At 38.8% G+C, this 18,818-nt stretch overlaps 1 protein-coding gene across 1 annotated transcript in view; it reads right to left on the bottom strand.

Annotated features, from left to right (window-relative positions):
• The window catches only part of DGKI (diacylglycerol kinase iota), a 599,484-nt gene that overhangs the window by 244,751 nt on the left and 335,915 nt on the right, over positions 1 to 18,818 (bottom strand). The window contains 2 exon segments of the mRNA XM_043965727.1: positions 3,033 to 3,095; positions 5,612 to 5,667. Coding sequence (XP_043821662.1) covers positions 3,033 to 3,095; positions 5,612 to 5,667 — 119 coding nt within the window.

The raw sequence follows: 18,818 nt of genomic DNA, 5'->3' as shown, positions 1-18,818 counted from the left end.
CCACTATAGTATATTTAAACATGAAAGTATAATTAAATACTTTAAAACATTTTAAACTACAAAATATGAAGGTAATTGATAATATATAGCTATTGTCAATTCTACCCTTAATTTTATCATCTGACCTTGATAAGTCCTTTGTAATTCATTCCACATTTCTCAATTTAGAATCAGAATTCCTTGCCCATGTGCATACTGAAATATAGAGCTCTACAACACTATGCTAATTTTGGACAGCAAATCTTTCTTCATCTACTAGATTTTTACCTCCTCTAATAAGAACATCCTTCTCTGATTGCTGCTAACTAATCAAAAACTTTAATTTGTCTTTGTAGCTTTCCTTTTTCCCTCTTGCTTCTCCTCCCAACTTGCATCAAAAATCAAATACATTATAGATACATTAATATAAGGAATCTCCACATTAGCCACATAAAACCTATATGATTACCTTTCCTTAGCCTCTGGCTTTCCTGTCAGGATATAATTATGGAAAATGAATGAAACACTATTTTATCCTTAGTTTTTGAGATATATGTATAAATCAGTCAACTAGATAAAGACAGAAACATAGGGGCAGCTAGATGGTATAGTGGATAGAGCACCGGCCCTGGATTCAGGAGGACCTGAGTTCAAATCCCACCTCAGACATTTGAAACCTACTGGCTGTGTGACCCTGGGCAAGTCACTTAACCCCAATTGCCTCAGAAAAAAAAAAGAAAAAAAAAGACAGAAACATAGAGAAAGGCAGAAAAGGAGAGAGTGTGGCAATTTTTAAATTTATCAAAACACAAAAATACTGTGAGTTTTGAGAGAAAGGGTCTGTTAGAAGGTACAGTACAAGAAGATCTGAATGGGACAGAAAAGAACATGCCACTTAATGCCAATGGAACATTTTTGGTCCATAAGAAAATAAGAATACAAGGGATTCAGACTAACATGGGAAAACAAGTATGAACTATAGAAGAATGAGGAAGAACCAAGAGAGCAACATACATAACAAATACAACTGTGTACATTTAAAACACACACACACACACACACACACACACACACACACACACACACAAAGTCATCTGAACTCTGATTAAATGCAATGACCAATATTGGCTCCAGAGGAGAGATGATGAAATACTTCCTTCTTTTCATTGGTAAGATAGAAGGCTATGGGTGAAGGATATTTTATGTGCTATGATGAGATGGTTACTATCACTTTGCTTTGATTAATTTTGTTGTTATTGTTACAAAAGTGTCCTGTGGGGGAGGGTTGTATATTACTTAGTGGCTGTGGTATAAATTACAAAAGGCAGTAATACGACTTTCAAAAAAACCCCACTAAATGTGAGAGAAGAGGAAGGGCAATGTGAGGAGAGCCAAGATACAAATACTATAGTTAATCAAGCAAATCTAAATCTTCATTTATTTATTTGTTTGTTTGTTTATTTATTTTTTTATTTGGCAGGGCAATGAGGGTTAAGTGACTTGCCCAGGATCACACAGCTAGTAAGTGTCAAGTGTCTGAGGCTGGATTTGAACTCCAGTCCTCCTGAATCCAGGGCTGGTGCTTTATCCACTGTGCCATCTAGCTGCCCCTAGCAAATCTAAATCTTAAATTACACTTTGGAAAGATGTATGTCCTAGATCGATGAGAGCAAAATGCAAAAAAAAAAAAAAAAAAAGCGCCTAGCTTTAAAAGTAGCTTGCCATGATATAATAGGATGTTATCATAATACCATTAAGTAGAGGATTTAGCATGAAAAGCTACACATGCATTCTATTTGGGATGGCAGCATTGGGGGACTGGAACTTTGCCTTTCTATACTATGTAAAAGATTCTTTATGAGGCATATTATTTTTTTCTTTTGAATTATAATAAAAGCTACGACTATGAGAAGATACTTGAGAAAGCCAAGGATGTATCATTTCATCACCGAAATTGCTCCCTCTCAATCACTTACAGTAGTAGATGCTCTTTGACCAATGCTATAAATGAAAACTTTACCATGCTACAGAAAAGCAAGTGAATAGCCTCTCTGAGCTGATCATCAGACAACAATCCTCTGCCCCCCCACTCCCAGATAAATTCATGGATTCATACCTAAGCCTTTACAACTTTATAAGACCTACCAGAATTTGCATTTCACAGGTTTAACCTTTGAGAACCACCCAGGGTCACTTAGTCATCATGAAGATGCATGAAAAACATTATTGAAGGGTTGTGACCAAATAACCTATTGTGAAACCTTCATCACTAACTCATGGTGTGGACTTAGACAAGTTGCTTCACAGAACCACATAATGTTGGTACTAGAAGGCACCTCAGTGATTACCTTGTCCAGCCTCCTTATCGTATAGGGCCATGGATACTGTGGCCCTGAGAATTTAAGTGACCTGCCTTGGTTACCTCTTTTATCCTGGATTTATTTAGGTCAGGTAGTGGATAGAGCACTGGGCTTGGAGTCAGAAAGACCTGAGTTAAAATCCAGCCTTAGACATTTTTCTTTACTTTATTTGGGGGAGGGGGCAGGTTAATGAGGGTTAAGTGACTTGCCCAGGGTCACACAGCTAGTAAATGTCAAATGTCTGAGGCCGTATTTGAACTCAGGTCCTTCTGAATCCAGGGCTGGTGCTTTATCCACCGTGCCACCTAGCTGCCCCCAGCCTCAGAAATTTACTGTGCAACCTTGAGCAAGTCACTGAACACCTGTTTGTCTAAATTTCCTCATCTATGAAATGGGGATAAGAATAGCATATACCTCAAAGAGTTGTTGTAAGGATCAAATGAGAATAACTGTAAAGAGCTTAGCATAGTATCTGGCACATAGTAAGCACCAGATAAATGTTAGCTATTATTATTAGCTATTATCTGTATTTGTAACATGATGAAGGTGGACTAGATTCGCTCCCCAATTCCCTTCTAACGCTAGTATTCTGTGAGTCCAATTCTATATACAGAGTGAAGTTAATGTTTCACTTTATGAAATGCACCCACCCCTTAGAGTCAGAAGGGACTGTTCCCCGTGTTCTATACTTACCACAACCTTGACATGTTTGGATAAATCCCTGGAACTTCTCTGCAGGAAGTCAGAAAAAGCTGCCTGTACCGCAAAGAAGGAAAAGTGAAAAGAAAAAATACATATGATATATATATATATACATATATGTATATATAAATTAAATATATATATGTGTGTGTGTGTGTTTGACTAAGTAAATCACTAATACCTTCTCCAGCTTCCTGACTTAATATTCATCTCACATTTCTTGTAGTATTCACGAAATATGAAGTCATTATCTATAACACCTGTACAAAGTTGCTTATTAGCTTTAAGTGGGTACATTTCTCTTTCAGACTATAAACAATACACATGAATGGTACTAGCTAGGGTCAAGTTACTGAGGTTTCCTCTTATTAGAAGTAAAGATGCTAGAGGGAGGAGATAAGGGAATATACTTCAATATTTTGCACATTTCAAGGGCTGTCTAAAATTTGTGTATATTTTTATATTTATATTTTATATTTACATATGTGTGAATGTATTGATCCTTGGCCTTTTCACCTCTCTGTTGTTGGGAAAAAAATATTTATTTGTCACTATTATTCAAACCCCAATTTTTCTATTTAATCATGTAAGTTTAAATTCCAGACTCCCCAAAATATAATTCTGGAATTTTTTCCTCCTCCCTTCAATCTCCTTCCCCCTCAGAAATGCTCTTACCACAGTTCTTAGAGCCCTGGGAATCTTTGATCACACATATAACGCCATATAAGATGCTGAAGATCCCATCTATTCCTGACTCAGCAGTGATTTCCCCAATTTCTGCACATAAGACTCACTAATCAGTTAATCCACCCCAAGAATATTTTATTCAGAAACACTCTGGACAGATCCCTGAGCTAACAGCAGATTATATTAGTTCACCCTCTACGTAAGTCTTCTTCTCTCCCTCACAGCCAGGTCCCCCACCTACTGCTTGACACAACCCATTCCATCTCTCAGATCCTTCCTCGAATATCCTCTCTTCTCTGAAGCTATTCCAAAGCCAACATAGGGCTTTCAAAGGCTTTAAAACTTAAAAGGAGGAAAAAAGTGAAGGGGAAAAAAACAACAAATAGGACTAGTCCTGTCTCCACCTACCTAGCTAACTATGGATTTCCCAATCTTTTATTCCCAGACCAAAAAGATACACCTTTGATGTTTTGAAGGAACTTGGATTTCTTGTTGAGAGCACTGTTACCAGTATAGACAGCAAGACCTCCACACCCTTTCATCCTGCACTGTTCTTACCTATACCTTTTTTCATAGTGGATGCAGTCAGTGTGCATATAAGTGTCATTTGTTGTTGCTGATATTATCAATGTACTGGAGGCTTTCCTTTCATTATTCTAGCATTTGGGGGGAACCAAGAATACTGATAACAGCTGACATTTGGATAGCACTTAGGTTTTGAGAAGCTATTACCCTCCTCATCTTACAGAAAAGGAAACTGAGACTTCAAGAATGTAAATGATTTGCCCATGATCACACGTCAGTAAACACAACTAGCAGGATTTGAATCTCATTTAATTTGGTCCTTATGACAACCCTGGGAAGTAAGTGCTATTATCTCCATTTTATAGCTAAGAAAACTGAGGTTCAGGAGAAGATAAGTGACTTGTTCAGGGTCACGCAGCTAGTAAATGTCTGAGGTGGGGTTCAAATTCAGGTCTTCATGACTCCAATTCTATCACTCTAACCACCATGTCACCCCCAATGAAGAGATATGAGGAAGTATTTCCTTCTACTTCTTTGCAGATGTGGAGAAGTATGGATGTGACCCACTGCCTATAATGTCAAACATGTCTGATATGTCGGTTAGTTGTTTCAAACTTTTTTTTTCTTTGCTATAAGTGGTGGTTCTCTGGGAGGAGAGGAAGATGGGATACATCAGGAAATATAAGTGATATAAAAACAAAAGAGAGCAATAAAGGTAACTGTTTATAAAACACTGTAAGACCATGGTTCAAAACCAACTTAGCTACATTTGGAGAGGATCATTGCTAATGAGTTGACCAGAGGCATCAATAATTGTAGAAATGATTACTCTGGGGCAGCTAGGTAGTACAGTGGATAGAGCACCGGCCCTGGATTCAGGAGGACCTGAGTTCAAATCCAGCCTCAGACCCTTGGCACTTACTAGCTATGTGACCCTAGGCAAATCATTTAACCTCAATTGCCTCAACAACAACAACAAAAAAGTGATTACTCACCAAAGAAATCATGAATCCTTAAAGTACTGAAGCATATATATGTATGTTTGCATTGTAGGTAGGTTTATGTATGCATGTGTGTATATATGTAACTATGTGTATGTACATTATAATGGTAGCTATTTTTTCCCACCCAAACGATCGGATTTCTAATTTACATAACTGTATCAATCCTTAAATCTTTGTATTCCAATATCTCCTAGCTATGGTATTTCTGCTTTATCTGCACACCACCTCTCTGAAATGTTTGATCACCCATAGAAATAGAACTTCCTCCATGGAGTGAGAAGCATTTTGTTACTGCAGCTAAAATAACTTAAATGGGAAAATAATGTAAGAAGAAGAAGAAAGGTCCATACTCACCCCTGCGTAAAACATTTTATTTCTAAAGCGACTGTTGAATTTCTCTGGATTTGCTTCTGTAAAGAAGGAAAAATAAGATTTGTTACAATAGTCTTGTTAAAGACAGCTACCCAACTAGCGTTGCTTACAACTCCAGGAGTTTCACTGCCATCTTTCCCTTAGGCAGGAAGTCAGCAGGGTATTCAACCTAGGTATTCTCATAGTTATCAATCCAGGGGAGAAATAAGGGGGAAAGGGGAGGTGGAGAAGTTATGGAGAAATACACACTGCTCCCAGGGATGTTCTCCCTATGCCGTGTATACATCCTCCAAATAGAATGAAATGTGACAAATCCCAGGCACCATAATGAGGAATTTGTAATGTACCATCTGCTCTCTTGCTTGCGACAGAATTTTTAGCATTCTTTGGTTCTGTGCACACATAAAAGGCAGATGGTCTGATAAACAGATCTCTGGCTTTATATTATTGCTCAAGTACTACTAGAAAAGTTTCAATCTAATCTTGGCTATAGAGAAGGAATAATGAAAGATATCTACCTCTTCTTGGCAAAGAGGTAGGGACCACAGGGATAAAGTATGGCATACACTGTTAAATAATGTCACTATATCAGTTTTTTGTTTGTTTGCTTGTTTAACCGATTTTTTATTGCAAGAAATTCTAGATATAGAGAGATTTCAAAATAACTGGAAAACAAAAAGCATTGGTAATATTTACTTTTAAAAGAAAAATATTGATCACATTCTATGAGTTTGAAACATTTAAGAAAGAATACCCATTACCCTGATACACCTTGAGCTTTGAGACTCTCTTGTATTCCCTGGTAGGAGCAATAGAAAGAGACAAAACCAGTATCAGGCACAAAGAACATTCCCATGAACTGAGAGCATCATAGAATGGCTAAATGAAATGTTACAGCGCCTTCTTCCAGTAACTAAAATTCTAAGACATTCCCAAAGAAGCATCTACCAGCTGTTTGTCTCTCCCCATTTTGGCTCACATTCTCCCTAATCCAATCTGAGAGCTAGGTCTTTTCTCCAGATCAGTTCCCATTAGTAATCTGACTGGCTGAACACAATTGGGGGCTTGTTGCTATTCTGAATGTTTATTTCCTCTTAATGGCGGATAAATGAAGAGAAACACCCAGGTGTCAGTTCACTAGGTCTTGGCAGGGACTCAACTACAGGGCCTCAGGAAATCTTCCTGGCAATATCTATTCAAAACCATTAGGATAGAAATACTATCCCATGACCTGGAAACTGACAAAGGACGTCAAATTGTCAGAGGGAGCATTAGCTGGCATTTATAGCGCAGTCTACAGTTACCGTTAAATGATCTCTATTATTTGTCCTTTCCACAGAGAAAGACATGGAGCCAGGTAACCTCTGATAAAATAAGGAGTCACAGAAAGGCCTGGGACTACAACTGTTCTTTTTTTAAAAACTCTTCATCCCAAGTTAAGAATATTACTTCTTCAATAATTGGTACAGATAAAAATAATTATATTTGCCCGAGGCCAAATGGCACATGGGCTGGATCTCATTGTCCCTGATACCCTAACCTAATAGCTACTTTCGAGCATACAGAAGGCTATTATTTCAGGCTCCACTATTTCAAAATGTGTGATAATTCAATATGAATGGGCTGAAGTTAAATTTTGTACTGTTCAGGAAAAAAAGGGCTCCCTACACAAATTAATAATGTAAAGAAGGTTGCAGGGGGAATGTTTAACATACTCAAGAGAATAAACTTTGAGTGTATAACAGTAACCATTTATATATACAAATTAAAGTATTAATAATAAATAGATCTCATTTGTTCACTTCATACAAGTCTAGCAGGCATTTGATTTGGTAATGTGTTACTATACATAGTTGAAATTTCAAATACATATATACACGTATGTATGTCTTTGTATATATGTGTACTAAATGTTTATGTATATGTACACGTATGTATATATACATATCTATGTATACACACACACACACATATATATATGTATATATTCTTTAAGTCAGAATGGCCTTTCAATTGGTCCAAGTTAATTATTGACTGATATGTAAGATATTATCCATTCCATGTCTGTTGTCTATTTCAATTCCATTTAAAAATTCAGACAGAATTTATTGTCTTTAATATATGCCAGGTACTACATTAGACACTAAGGATACAAACATAAAATAATGCCTGCTTTCAAGGAGCTTATATTTTATTTATGTACCCAGTCAAGTAAATACAAATAATATATAATAGTAATAATAATTTAAATACAAAGGAAACTTGGTGAATTAGCAAAGGTTCTTTTAAGAGATGGAAACCACTAGGGATTCCAAAAGATACAGGGGAAAAGATAGAGTGTTCCATGCATAGGAGACACAGCCAGTGCAAGGACATGGAGGCAGACGTTGGAGTGCCAAATTTAGGGAACTGCAATAAGTCAGTTTGGCTGGAACATGTGACATATGAGCCACTTACTACCTAGTTGATCTTAGGGAAGTCATTAAAACTTTCTGGTTACAAAAACAAACAAACAAAAACAAAACAAAAAAACTTTCTGGTCCCCAGTTCATAATCTATAAAATGTTTCCACTCTAAAGTCCAATGCTTAGGGTACCACATAAATCTACAATGCTGAGGTCATTTTGTCCTATGAATTATGTGAGATCAGTCTGGAAAGATAGACCAGAGCCAGAAAGTGAAGGGATTTTGATGCCAAACAGAGCAATTCACTATTTTATCTTAGGGGCTACAAGAAACTACCAAAACTTCTTGAGTAAAGGAAAGACACAGTCAGAGATATATGCGTTAAGACTATCAATTTAGCAGTTGTGCAAAAGACAGATCGGAGAGGGGAGAAACTCAAGGCAAAGAGCCCAGTTGGGAGGCTGTTGTAATGGTACAAGCAGGAGGAAATGACAGGTAGTGTGATTTACATTGTGGCAATAATTTAAATCTATTGTAGCTTATGGAAATGCTTGTTTTGTTCCCTGAATTAAAAGTAAAATAAATTTTGAAAGAAAGAAAATTTAATTTAAAATAAATTTAGTTCTAAGAAAATACTCTTCTGCATATAAAAGCTATGACTGAGGAAGAGAAGACATCTCTGAGATTGGGTTCAAGGCTATTGACATTTTTTTGCAGCAATAATTTGGGAAAACTAAAAATGAAAGTAAATAGTGGGAGGACTTGGGCAACAGGGCAATGTCCCAGTGTCCCTAAAGCCCTGAATGGTGTAAAACTATTTCCTTATGTTGCTTTACATACAATCCAGCCTGAAGCAAGGTCTAAAATAGGTCATTTCTGTAGTTCCATGAAGCCATGGGAGTCTCAGCTTCTTCATTTACAATGCAAATGCAGGGATTCTCATAATTAGAGACCAGAACAGGTCTACTTTTAAGACTATGGCCCAGTCCTGTAAGGAACTGCAAATTTTCCAGGAGTTTATGATGAGACTCTGGTTCCCTCAGGCTAGAATTTCATGTAAGCCTCCTTTAATTGCCCTTCCATAATCAGAAAATAAGCAGATCTTCCCCTTTATTTTTCTGCCCTTCCATCCCTGCCTGGAGTGACAGGGCTACTTGAGCAGTATTTGCATTAAAGCCAATGTCCCAAGGGAAGCTTTTGCTTCTCTAGAACAAAATGGAGAAAAGAAGGCTAGCTTCTCAAATCCCCCTTGTCTCCTTACATCATCGTCATTATCACCATCATCATTTAACAACAGCAACTTACATTTATCTACAGCAGTGCTTTATAATTTGCAAAATGCTTTATATATATTAGCTCACAACATGTAGTAGGATCCTATATGATCCTTACAACAACTATCATTCAAGATAAGTGTCACACCTAATGTTAGGCCCATCTGAGACAGAGGTTTGCCCAGGGTCTCATGCATAATAAGTGCCTAAGACCTAGATTCTGTCTAGATCTTCCTGACTCCTTCCTAGTCCTATATCTATCACGTATACCACCAAGCTGCCTTATTTTAGCCGAATGTCATTAGTTATATCACACAGATCACCAATTCCTCCACTCCACCCCAAGCCCTTTCCTCAAAAGTTTTATCTGGTGCCCTGACGTCACACTGAGCCTATGAGACTGGGCTTTCTCCATTATCCTCTTTTCCTCTCCTCTCTGTTCTGGAATTCTGAGAGCCAATGCTAGAGAAACTACCCTTAACTGAACCTGGAGAGAGAGACAGAGGGACAAAGATGTATGTCCTAGAGCCCAGGAGTCACCACAAGATAAACTGAGAGGAGCCTGGAATTTGGCACGTAAGCAAACAGCCTGGGGAGAGGAGAGCCAAAGGGGCTGAGTAAGGGTATGAATAGTACCAGTTTTCTTCAACAGCTTTAGCTCAACAGGTTGGAAAGTGGATCTGGGGTCTGGGAACTGAATGGAGTTTCAAGGGCAGTAGATTACCCTTACCGCTCTGCCACCAGAGTCTTTTCCATCAGTCTAAGTGATAGAGGGGCCAGGGATGAGTAGCAGTGTTTGTAGTGACCTGGAAAAGCTCTCTCTCTCTGTTCTCTGCCTGATGCTACCCCATCCCCATTTCACTTACAGCCTCCTCTGAAGGCAGCAGGACACAGTCCCACAACACTTGGCTGGAGGAGCACCTAAATCACCCCATCTACAACACCAACATCAGACACTTTGGAGCAATCTGGCCTTATGGCTGGAATAAAGGGCAAGATTGGTGGGGGTGAGAGGAGAAAGTCAGAAGGCTGCTTGTGACCTCCTGCCTCTGGGAAGATTTTGTACTGAAGAGGAAAAAGCCCTGGAGGTATATGAACTAGAGAAACAGATGAGAAAATATTTAATGTCCCTCCTGAAAAGGACAGTATATTTCGTGCTTTTTAAAGTGTTCATTAAAACAGAGAAAAAAGTGAAGTTAACTAAATACTGTCTATTTATGTACTAATCAAAGCAGTCCAAGTAAAAAGCATTGCAATCTTTTAAGAAGGAAGTGAGGCAATTGGGGTTAAGTGACTTGCCCAGGGTCACACAGCTAGTAAGTGTCAAGTGTCTGAAGCCAGATTTGAACTCAGGTCCTCTTGAATCCAGGGCCAGTGCTCTATCCACTGTGCCACCTAACTGCCCCCATTTGGAGTTTTCTTGGCAAAGATCCTGGAGTGGCTTGCCATTTCCTGCTCCAGCTCATTTGATACATGCAGAAACTAATGCAAACGGGGTTAAGTAACTTACCCAGGGTCTCATAGCTAATAGGTATCAGAGGCCATATTTGAACTTCAGTCTTCTTGACTCTAGGCCCTTCCTCCATCCACTGAGCCACCTAGCTGCTCCTGACAGATGCAGCTGACATAAATATAGATGACTTTCAAGCCCCTTCCTTGGTCCAAGAGTTAGAAGAGGGGCTGGATGCATGCAGAGTTTTAGGAAGCCCCCTACCTCAGCCCTAAAGATTTCTGCAGCTGACTTATTGATCTTAGCTTAGCTCAGACCTCCAACATCACTGACTAGCCCCTGGGCTCAGGCACAATATAGAACTAAAAGCACAAGCCAAATGGGTCCCTGGGCAGCAGAGATACTGAATGATGTGAGACCTGGAAAATAGAAATGAAAACAAAGAATGGTTGGCTTACTAGGACTTACTTCCGGGCCCCTGGGAGATCATAGTAAGGCATGCACATTTACATAGCATATACATATTGCTTTCATTCAAATTCCCATCCCCAGTGGTGGGAATATTCATGGCTATAAGAGGGTGGTTAAGGGGGTCATAGGTACCGTTGACCTTTGCCACAGAACCTCTTTTTCTGAGCTACACCTCAAGTGGCCACTCCAGTCCTTTGTAATTGGATCCCTAACAAGGAAAAGGGGGCAAAAGGGTGCTAGGCAATTGGGAGAGGGCATTGCAAGGCTTATTTCTGCCCCCAAATCTAAAGCTCCAGGGCATGCACCTAATGTAGTACAGGCTTCTGGCCTTAAACATCTATGAAATATGCATGGCTTCAGTCTTGCCGACATTTCAGAGCTTTGTTTCCCAGAGTGCTAGAGTGCTAACACTTTTCGCCAACACTGCAATTTTTTAAAAATCAGGACAAAGGAGGCCTGCTGGCCAAAATTCACAATGCAGCTAAAGTACCAAAGGATGAGCTAGGAAAATAAACAGATTGTACCTTGGAATAATGTGTATCAAGTCCATCACTCAAGTATATACACAAAGAATAGTGCAAGCCAGAATATTGTTAGAAATTCGATGATGCACATAACTTAAAACACTTCTTTGGGAACTTCGGAACAGAATATCCCTGATATACATGAAGAACAATGGGAAGTAGCAGCTAGAGTGCTAGAGCTGGATTCAGAAAGACCCACTGGGTGCAAAAGTCATTTCAGACATTAACTGTGTAAACTTTGGTAGGTCCTCACTCTGTTCTTCAATTTCCTCATCTATAAAATGAAGGGATTAGACTAAGATGAGCCCCAAAATCCCTTCTCACTCTATGATCTTATAAAACTGGGATACAAATTCTGCCCCTGACACTTGCCAGCTGTGAACCCATGAGCAAGTCACTTCATTGTCTAAGATTTATCCATTAAACCATAGAAATTCTGTGCTCTGCCTCAGTGAATGGAGTTCCATATCACCTATAATGTAGCATCTCTCTGTTTCAGACCAACCTTTTCATAGCAAAAATCTAAATCACATCAAAATGCAGAATTAATAATCTACAGAGAAACAGAAATAGAGTGCCTATTTACATAATTTATTATAAACAAATTAATAAAAATGATCATAAAGGCATAAATGAAAGCTTGTCCTTGTGCTCTGTTATTTCAGAAAAGTTAAATCGGACTTCTATTGCTACAATTTCATTTCTTTGAAGTTTGTTCCCAATCATAATCTCCAGAGTAAGTGAAATCTTCTCTTTCTTCAAGTTCCTAACTACACCCATGTTTGCCCTCCAACTTCATTGAGGTTGTTAAGGCCATCAAAGGGGAACTTCCTCAACTCCATTCTCAAAACTTCTCAATTATTATTGCCATTCTCTCCTTCCCTCTGGTTTCAGAGAAACATACCCAACTCCTTGATAAAGGTAATCCTTCTACACACACACTTCATCTTGTCCTCTTGTACCTCAAACAGGACTCTGGTCTACCAACCATCCCCTCTATCTCATATACTCATAACCCCAGTATAAAGAATTATATTCCTCCAATCCCACCCTTCCCATTGAAGCCTCCTGAACTTGCCCTAAAATATGCTCAGGTTTTCCATAATCCTCTCCCTTGTCTTTTTACCCCTTGCAGATCCCCTTCCATCCATCTTCTTTTTTTCTTTTCTTTTTTTTTTTTTTGTGGGGCAATGAGGGTTAAGTGACTTGCTCAATGTCACACAGCTAGTAAGTGTCTAAGGTCAGATTTGAACTTGAGTCCTCCTAAATCCAGGGCCAGTGCTTTATCCACTGTACCACCTAATTGCCCCGCCCCCCAATCTTCTTTCTTTTCCTGTCAAATGATGCCTCCACTAGCACCTCATCACTTCTCCTCTCATTCCCTTGCAATATGGCTTCTGGAGCAGATGTCTCCAGCTTTACCAATGGTTTCATAGTTGCTTTATCAAATAACTTTTTCCTCAGTCACTGACTTCCCTTAACTACTCTACACATATCCGTTGACACTGGTGACTACCTCTACTTTTGGATTTTCAGTCCTTCCTTTCCTCTGGAGATATCAGTCACATTCTCCTTGTTCTCATCTTCCTTAGCCTTCATTGACTCACCATCCTCTTCCTGATGGTAATGGATATTCTGTAAGTTTGTAGCTTCCCATCTATCCCCCCCACCTCTCTTTGCTTCCTTCTCAACACTTTATGACAAGCCATCCAAACTAGTGTAATAGTTTCAGTTATCACCTCTATGTAGATGATGCCCAAGTCTAGGTATGCCCATTTCACACTTCTGCTCAGAAAGTTCCAGCAGCAACATCTTGCCTGTAGGACAAAAAAACCTTTCTGTTTGGCTTTTAAAGCCCTTCACAGTCAGGCTCCAGTCTGCATTCCCTTGCTTACTGCACAATACTATTCCCTATTAACTCAGTGTTCTAGTCAAACTGGACTGTTTGCTATTTCTGGTACATAATAGGCTATTTCTTGTGTCTGTGACTTTCTAAAGGCATCTCCCCCATTTCTGAAATGAATCCTCCTCAGAAAAACCCTAGATTCCTTCAAAGCTCAGTTCAAGTGCTAACTCCTACAGGAAACTTACCCTTATATCCATCCTACTCCCCACCCCAGATATGAAGCACTTAATAAATATTTTCTTATTCATTCACCCCTTCTATATGTTCTGCATCTTCTTGTTTCCCTGCCTTAACTGATAGTGTTTTTATTCGTGAAATAGGGGTGGGCTTCTCTTTCTCCCCCATCTGTTTAACATTTCCATCCTTTAAGTCCAATTCTTTTTCAAAAGAAATGTTCTCTTTTTCAATTAATGAGCATTTATTTTCTCTCCCTCCACTTGAACTTCACCCCACTGAGAAAGAAACAAAGAAAAGAAAAACCATTATATGCAGAGTCAAGTAAAAACAAATTCCCATGTTGGCCATTTTCAACAATGCCCTTTTGTGGGAGCAAAAACTAAATGGTGCCCATCAATTGTGAAATGGCTGAACAAATTATAGCATATGAATGTAATAGAATGCTATTGTGCCATAAAAATTATAAAATGGACAGTTTCAGAGAAACCTGGAAAGATTTTATGAGCCAATGCTATGAGTGAAGTAAGTAGAACTAAAAAAGAACAATTCGTACAAAAATACCAATATCATAAAGTCCAACTCTTTTTTTTAAATTTGTGGGGCAATGAGGGTTAAGCGACTTGCCCAGGGTCACACAGCCAGCAAGTGTCAAGTGTCTGAGGTCGGATTTGAACTCAGGTCCTCCTGAATCCAGGGCCGATGCTCTATCCATTGCACCACCTAGCTGCCCCATAAAGTCCAACTCTTAATTCCTGGGTCTTCCCTCCTACTATTTTAGTAACACTGCTCCTGCCCCATATTAATTCATTTATACCTCTTTTATGCCTTTGCTATATACTATTTTGCATTATGGTCATTTGTGTTTGTGCCACATTTCTTAGTGGACTTGACTCTAATTTCCATGACAGCAATAACTGTCTTAACTAAATTTACCCACAATGCTCAGCACAGTGTTTTAGAAAGAAAGAAGGGGGGAAAGGAAGAAGAGAGAGAGAAGGTGCTTCACAAGTGTTTGTTGAATGAAACTGAATTAACTTGCCAAGTTCTATTTCATGCCTGCTTTCAGATTGCCTTTTTCAGCCATGCATGTAAATTCTCTCGTGTGGGATACACGCGAATCAAAACTGGATCTCGTATACAAGTTGAGCCCCAAAGTGAAACTAAGGCCAGCAAACATTCTGCATGGCGGTACATGTGATGGCAGCTTGCAGAATAAGATTATCCACAGCCTCCAATTTCTTCACATCAGCTCATTTGTGCAGTTCTGCCTCAAGCAACGCATTCTGAATCAGAATTCAGCTTAATGAATTTTTCCACCCAGGTATTTGGCTACTTGAAATCTGTTATTTCTATTTCCAATTGACTGTTCCTCAACAGTCATTACAGAGACAAATTGTCAACAGGCACTATGGAAACGAATCTTCAACTTAAACAGAACATTACATTGGCTACAGTCGGCAAAATGAGACTTGGACAATATCAGCAGCTCAAATTTTCTCCTTTGGCACTCGCAGCCAGGAGTGGGTTCAGCTATTCCCGCACAAATGACTCCCCAAACTGTGTGTCTAGCCCTTATGACTTTCTTGAGCTCTAGTACCATTTTCTAACTTCCAAATTTCCAATGGGATACCTTGTCATCATCTTAAATTCAGTACATCTAAAACTAATCATCTTTCTTCCCATTCCAGCTCTGGGACTTAACTATTTCTGACAATGGCCTATTTCTCCAGCACTCAGGTTCAAAACCCAGAACCAAAGTTGACCGCTCTCTCCCTTACATCACCTCTCCCCCCATCAACATAGAGCCAGTTACCAAGTTGAGTCTTCCTTCAAAATGTTTTTCACACTTATCCTTCTTTTCAATCACCAGTGTCACCACCCTACTTCAGATTCGCATCTTGTATCTAGACTGCTGCTATTCAGCCTAAGTGGCCTCCTTGCCTCCACTTTCACCTCCTTCAAATCCATCTGATATATAACTACCAAACTGATATCCTTAAAATACGTGGAGTTTTAGTCAATTGATAAACATTTATTAAGCATATATTATGTGCCAGGAACTGCTAAGAATTGAGGATATAAATACAAAAAAAGAAAGGCAAGTCCTTGCCCTCAAGGAACTTACAATCTAATAGGGGAAAATACACAAAAGGAAACTGAAAATGAGGGATGGGAAGATATCTGGTTCAGGAGCATGATGGAGAAGTCCAAAAGAGTACAGTCAGGGAGGAAAAGAAGAAATGACTGGCCTGGGTCTCCTCCATAAATGAAGATTTTGGAGTTCGTGATTCTACTCTCCAAATCAGAGGAACTGAAGTTACTGTCAAAACCCATTTAAAACTGTCAATATATCACCCATGCCTACAAAATAAAGTCCAACTTCCTTATCTTGGCATTCAAGATCTTCCAACAGTATAAACTCTCCTTATATCTCCAATCAACTTTCCTACAATAGGCAGTATGAAATAGTGGAAAATATAGTCAATTATAAGTAAACTAAACTAAAAATAAACTAAAATTAAAAACAAAAATTTATGTGTCACTTGATATATGTATGAAGTCTATTCTTATTGTTCAGTCATTTCAGTCCTGTCTGACTCTTTGGAAACCCATTTGGGGTTTTCTTGGCAAAGGTAAGGGAACGGTTTGCCATTTTCTTCTCCAGCTCATTTTACAAATGAGGAAACTGAGGCAAACAGGGTTATGTGACTTGCCCCAGATCACACAGGGTCTACTATTATTAATCTCTTAGTGCACATGTCTTATCTCTGATCATCCTCAATTAGACTGTCAACAACTTGAGGTCAGGAATTGGTTCATATACCTAGCCTGCTACTTTACAGAGAGTGCAAAGGAAATTGGTGAGAAAAAAGATCAATGAAGATCAGGAAATTATATGACAATACTCAAACCAAAGCAAGACTATTATATGGACTTCTTATATTCTGTATATATTTTATAAGTACTTGTTATTCCCCTATTAGACTATAAGTTCTTTTCAAGTCAGGCTTGTTTCATTATTTGTTATTTATATCCCCAGTTACCAGTATAGTGCCTGGCACATAGTTGTTGTTGTTATTGTTTGTCCTTCACTCTCGAAGAGGACCAATGACATCAGGAGGGTGATGTCTTTACTTGCAAGTGAATTAGATTTAAGTGAAGCAGAGCTGTGCAAAGTTATCAGTTGGCCTCACTCTTTCCTCCATGGTCATCTTAGTCCCATGGCAAGACATAGATCAGGACAACTGGAGATGACCCCAGATGCAATGGGACACCTTGGCCTTTTAAAGCAAAGGTCTCTCCCAGGTCTCAGTTTGTCTGAGGCATCTTCCACATTCAGTGATTTAAAGCTATGAGGCAAAAGATGGTCTACTTTGCCTAATCAAAAAAAAAAAATCAAACTGGGAGGGAAAGACCCTCAGGGTTTATAGCCAGAACAGAAACAATTGCTATTTACACTAACAATACACAGTAGGCACTTAATAAATACTTGTAGATTGATTGTGAAGCCAAAAAACTTAATTGATAAGCCTTTTCTATCCCTGATACCTTTCAATGAACTTCTACCCTTCCCTCAAATTTTCCTACAGCATTTTGTTTGGATTTTTTTTTCCTTTGCCACCATTATACCCTACCTTGCATTACATTTAAAACTATATAAAATCCTTGCAGTATACAACAAATTCCTTGGGGGGCATGATCTGTATGATTTTGTACCTCTATATCCAACTCCTATCACACAAGAGTTATTTGATATATTTCTTTAAATATTAATTGAAATTCACCAGACTGTTTATCTCAATACCATTACTGAAAAATGGCAAATTTAAACTCAAATCCAAACACTGCCCACTCTAGATATTTCTGTCTCAGACACTTCCTATCCATGTGACTCTGAGCAAGTAAGTCACTTAACTTCTGTCTGCTTCTGTTTCCTCACCAGAAAAATGAGCATCATAATAAAACCTACCTCCCAAAGTTATTGTAAGGATCAAATAAGATAACATCTGTAAAATGCTTAGCACAGTGCTTGGCGCATAGTAGGTGCTAAATAAATAGTAATTCACTTCCCTTCCATCTATAGATCGAGTTATATTTCTGTGCTCTTGTAACTTAAGCTAAAATTCATCTAAATGACCAGTAATATAAGATCAAATGTATACAACCAGTGACAGTCTGAAATATCAGTCTGTCTCATACTTTTTATATGCCAAACTGATCTAATCTTATTTATTCTGGAAGCAAAATGAGATGACAACTGTGCTTCAAGATAAGCAGAAATGCTCTTGGGCATGAGTGGAGGAAGATGCTGTGAATGCTCCTTTATGATCACACAGAAATTGGTGATGATTAAGGTCCTGGGCAGGAATCCAAGCGGCAAAATGATGGTAACCAAGTCTATTATCTATGTACCCAAGTTCACTGCCACAATCAGTAAGCACAAGCACCTCTTGAAGGACAACACAAGATCAATCCACAAGTGAGTGGTTCAATAATAAAGACAAGCAAAGGGACAGTGAGGTATGATGGAAAGAGTCAGTAGACCTGGATTCGGGAAGATTTCCGCTTGATAGGGGGAATCATTTCTTAAAAATTAAAGCTGTTCACAAGCAAGAGGTGCTGAGGGAATAGGAAGGTCCCCTCAGCTACAAGACTTCCATACAGTAGGACTGAAAAGACATTCCCACTCAGGCACAGATTGGATCACACAACCTCTGAGGTCTGTTGTGACATTGAGAGTTGATGATTCCATAACTTATGAAAGTACCAGTATCCTCATTTATCAAAACACTGTTTTGAACTAAATGATCTCTAGGGTCCTCTGGCAATCTATGACTCTAGAAAATTCCTCAACTGGATGGCAGCTGCACAGAGAAACAGGATCGCCTGAATAGACTACTTATAAAAATCAACTTTGTTTTGAGGATACTTTCTGTCTCTCGCTGAAGTTTTCACTCATAATGCTGAAAACATTTCTTCA

This window comes from Dromiciops gliroides, chromosome 5, assembly GCF_019393635.1.
Source record: "Dromiciops gliroides isolate mDroGli1 chromosome 5, mDroGli1.pri, whole genome shotgun sequence".
Classification (NCBI taxonomy): Eukaryota; Metazoa; Chordata; class Mammalia; order Microbiotheria; family Microbiotheriidae; genus Dromiciops; species Dromiciops gliroides.
Note: the sequence above shows the minus strand (reverse complement) of the source record. Positions and strands in the feature narration are given on the sequence as shown.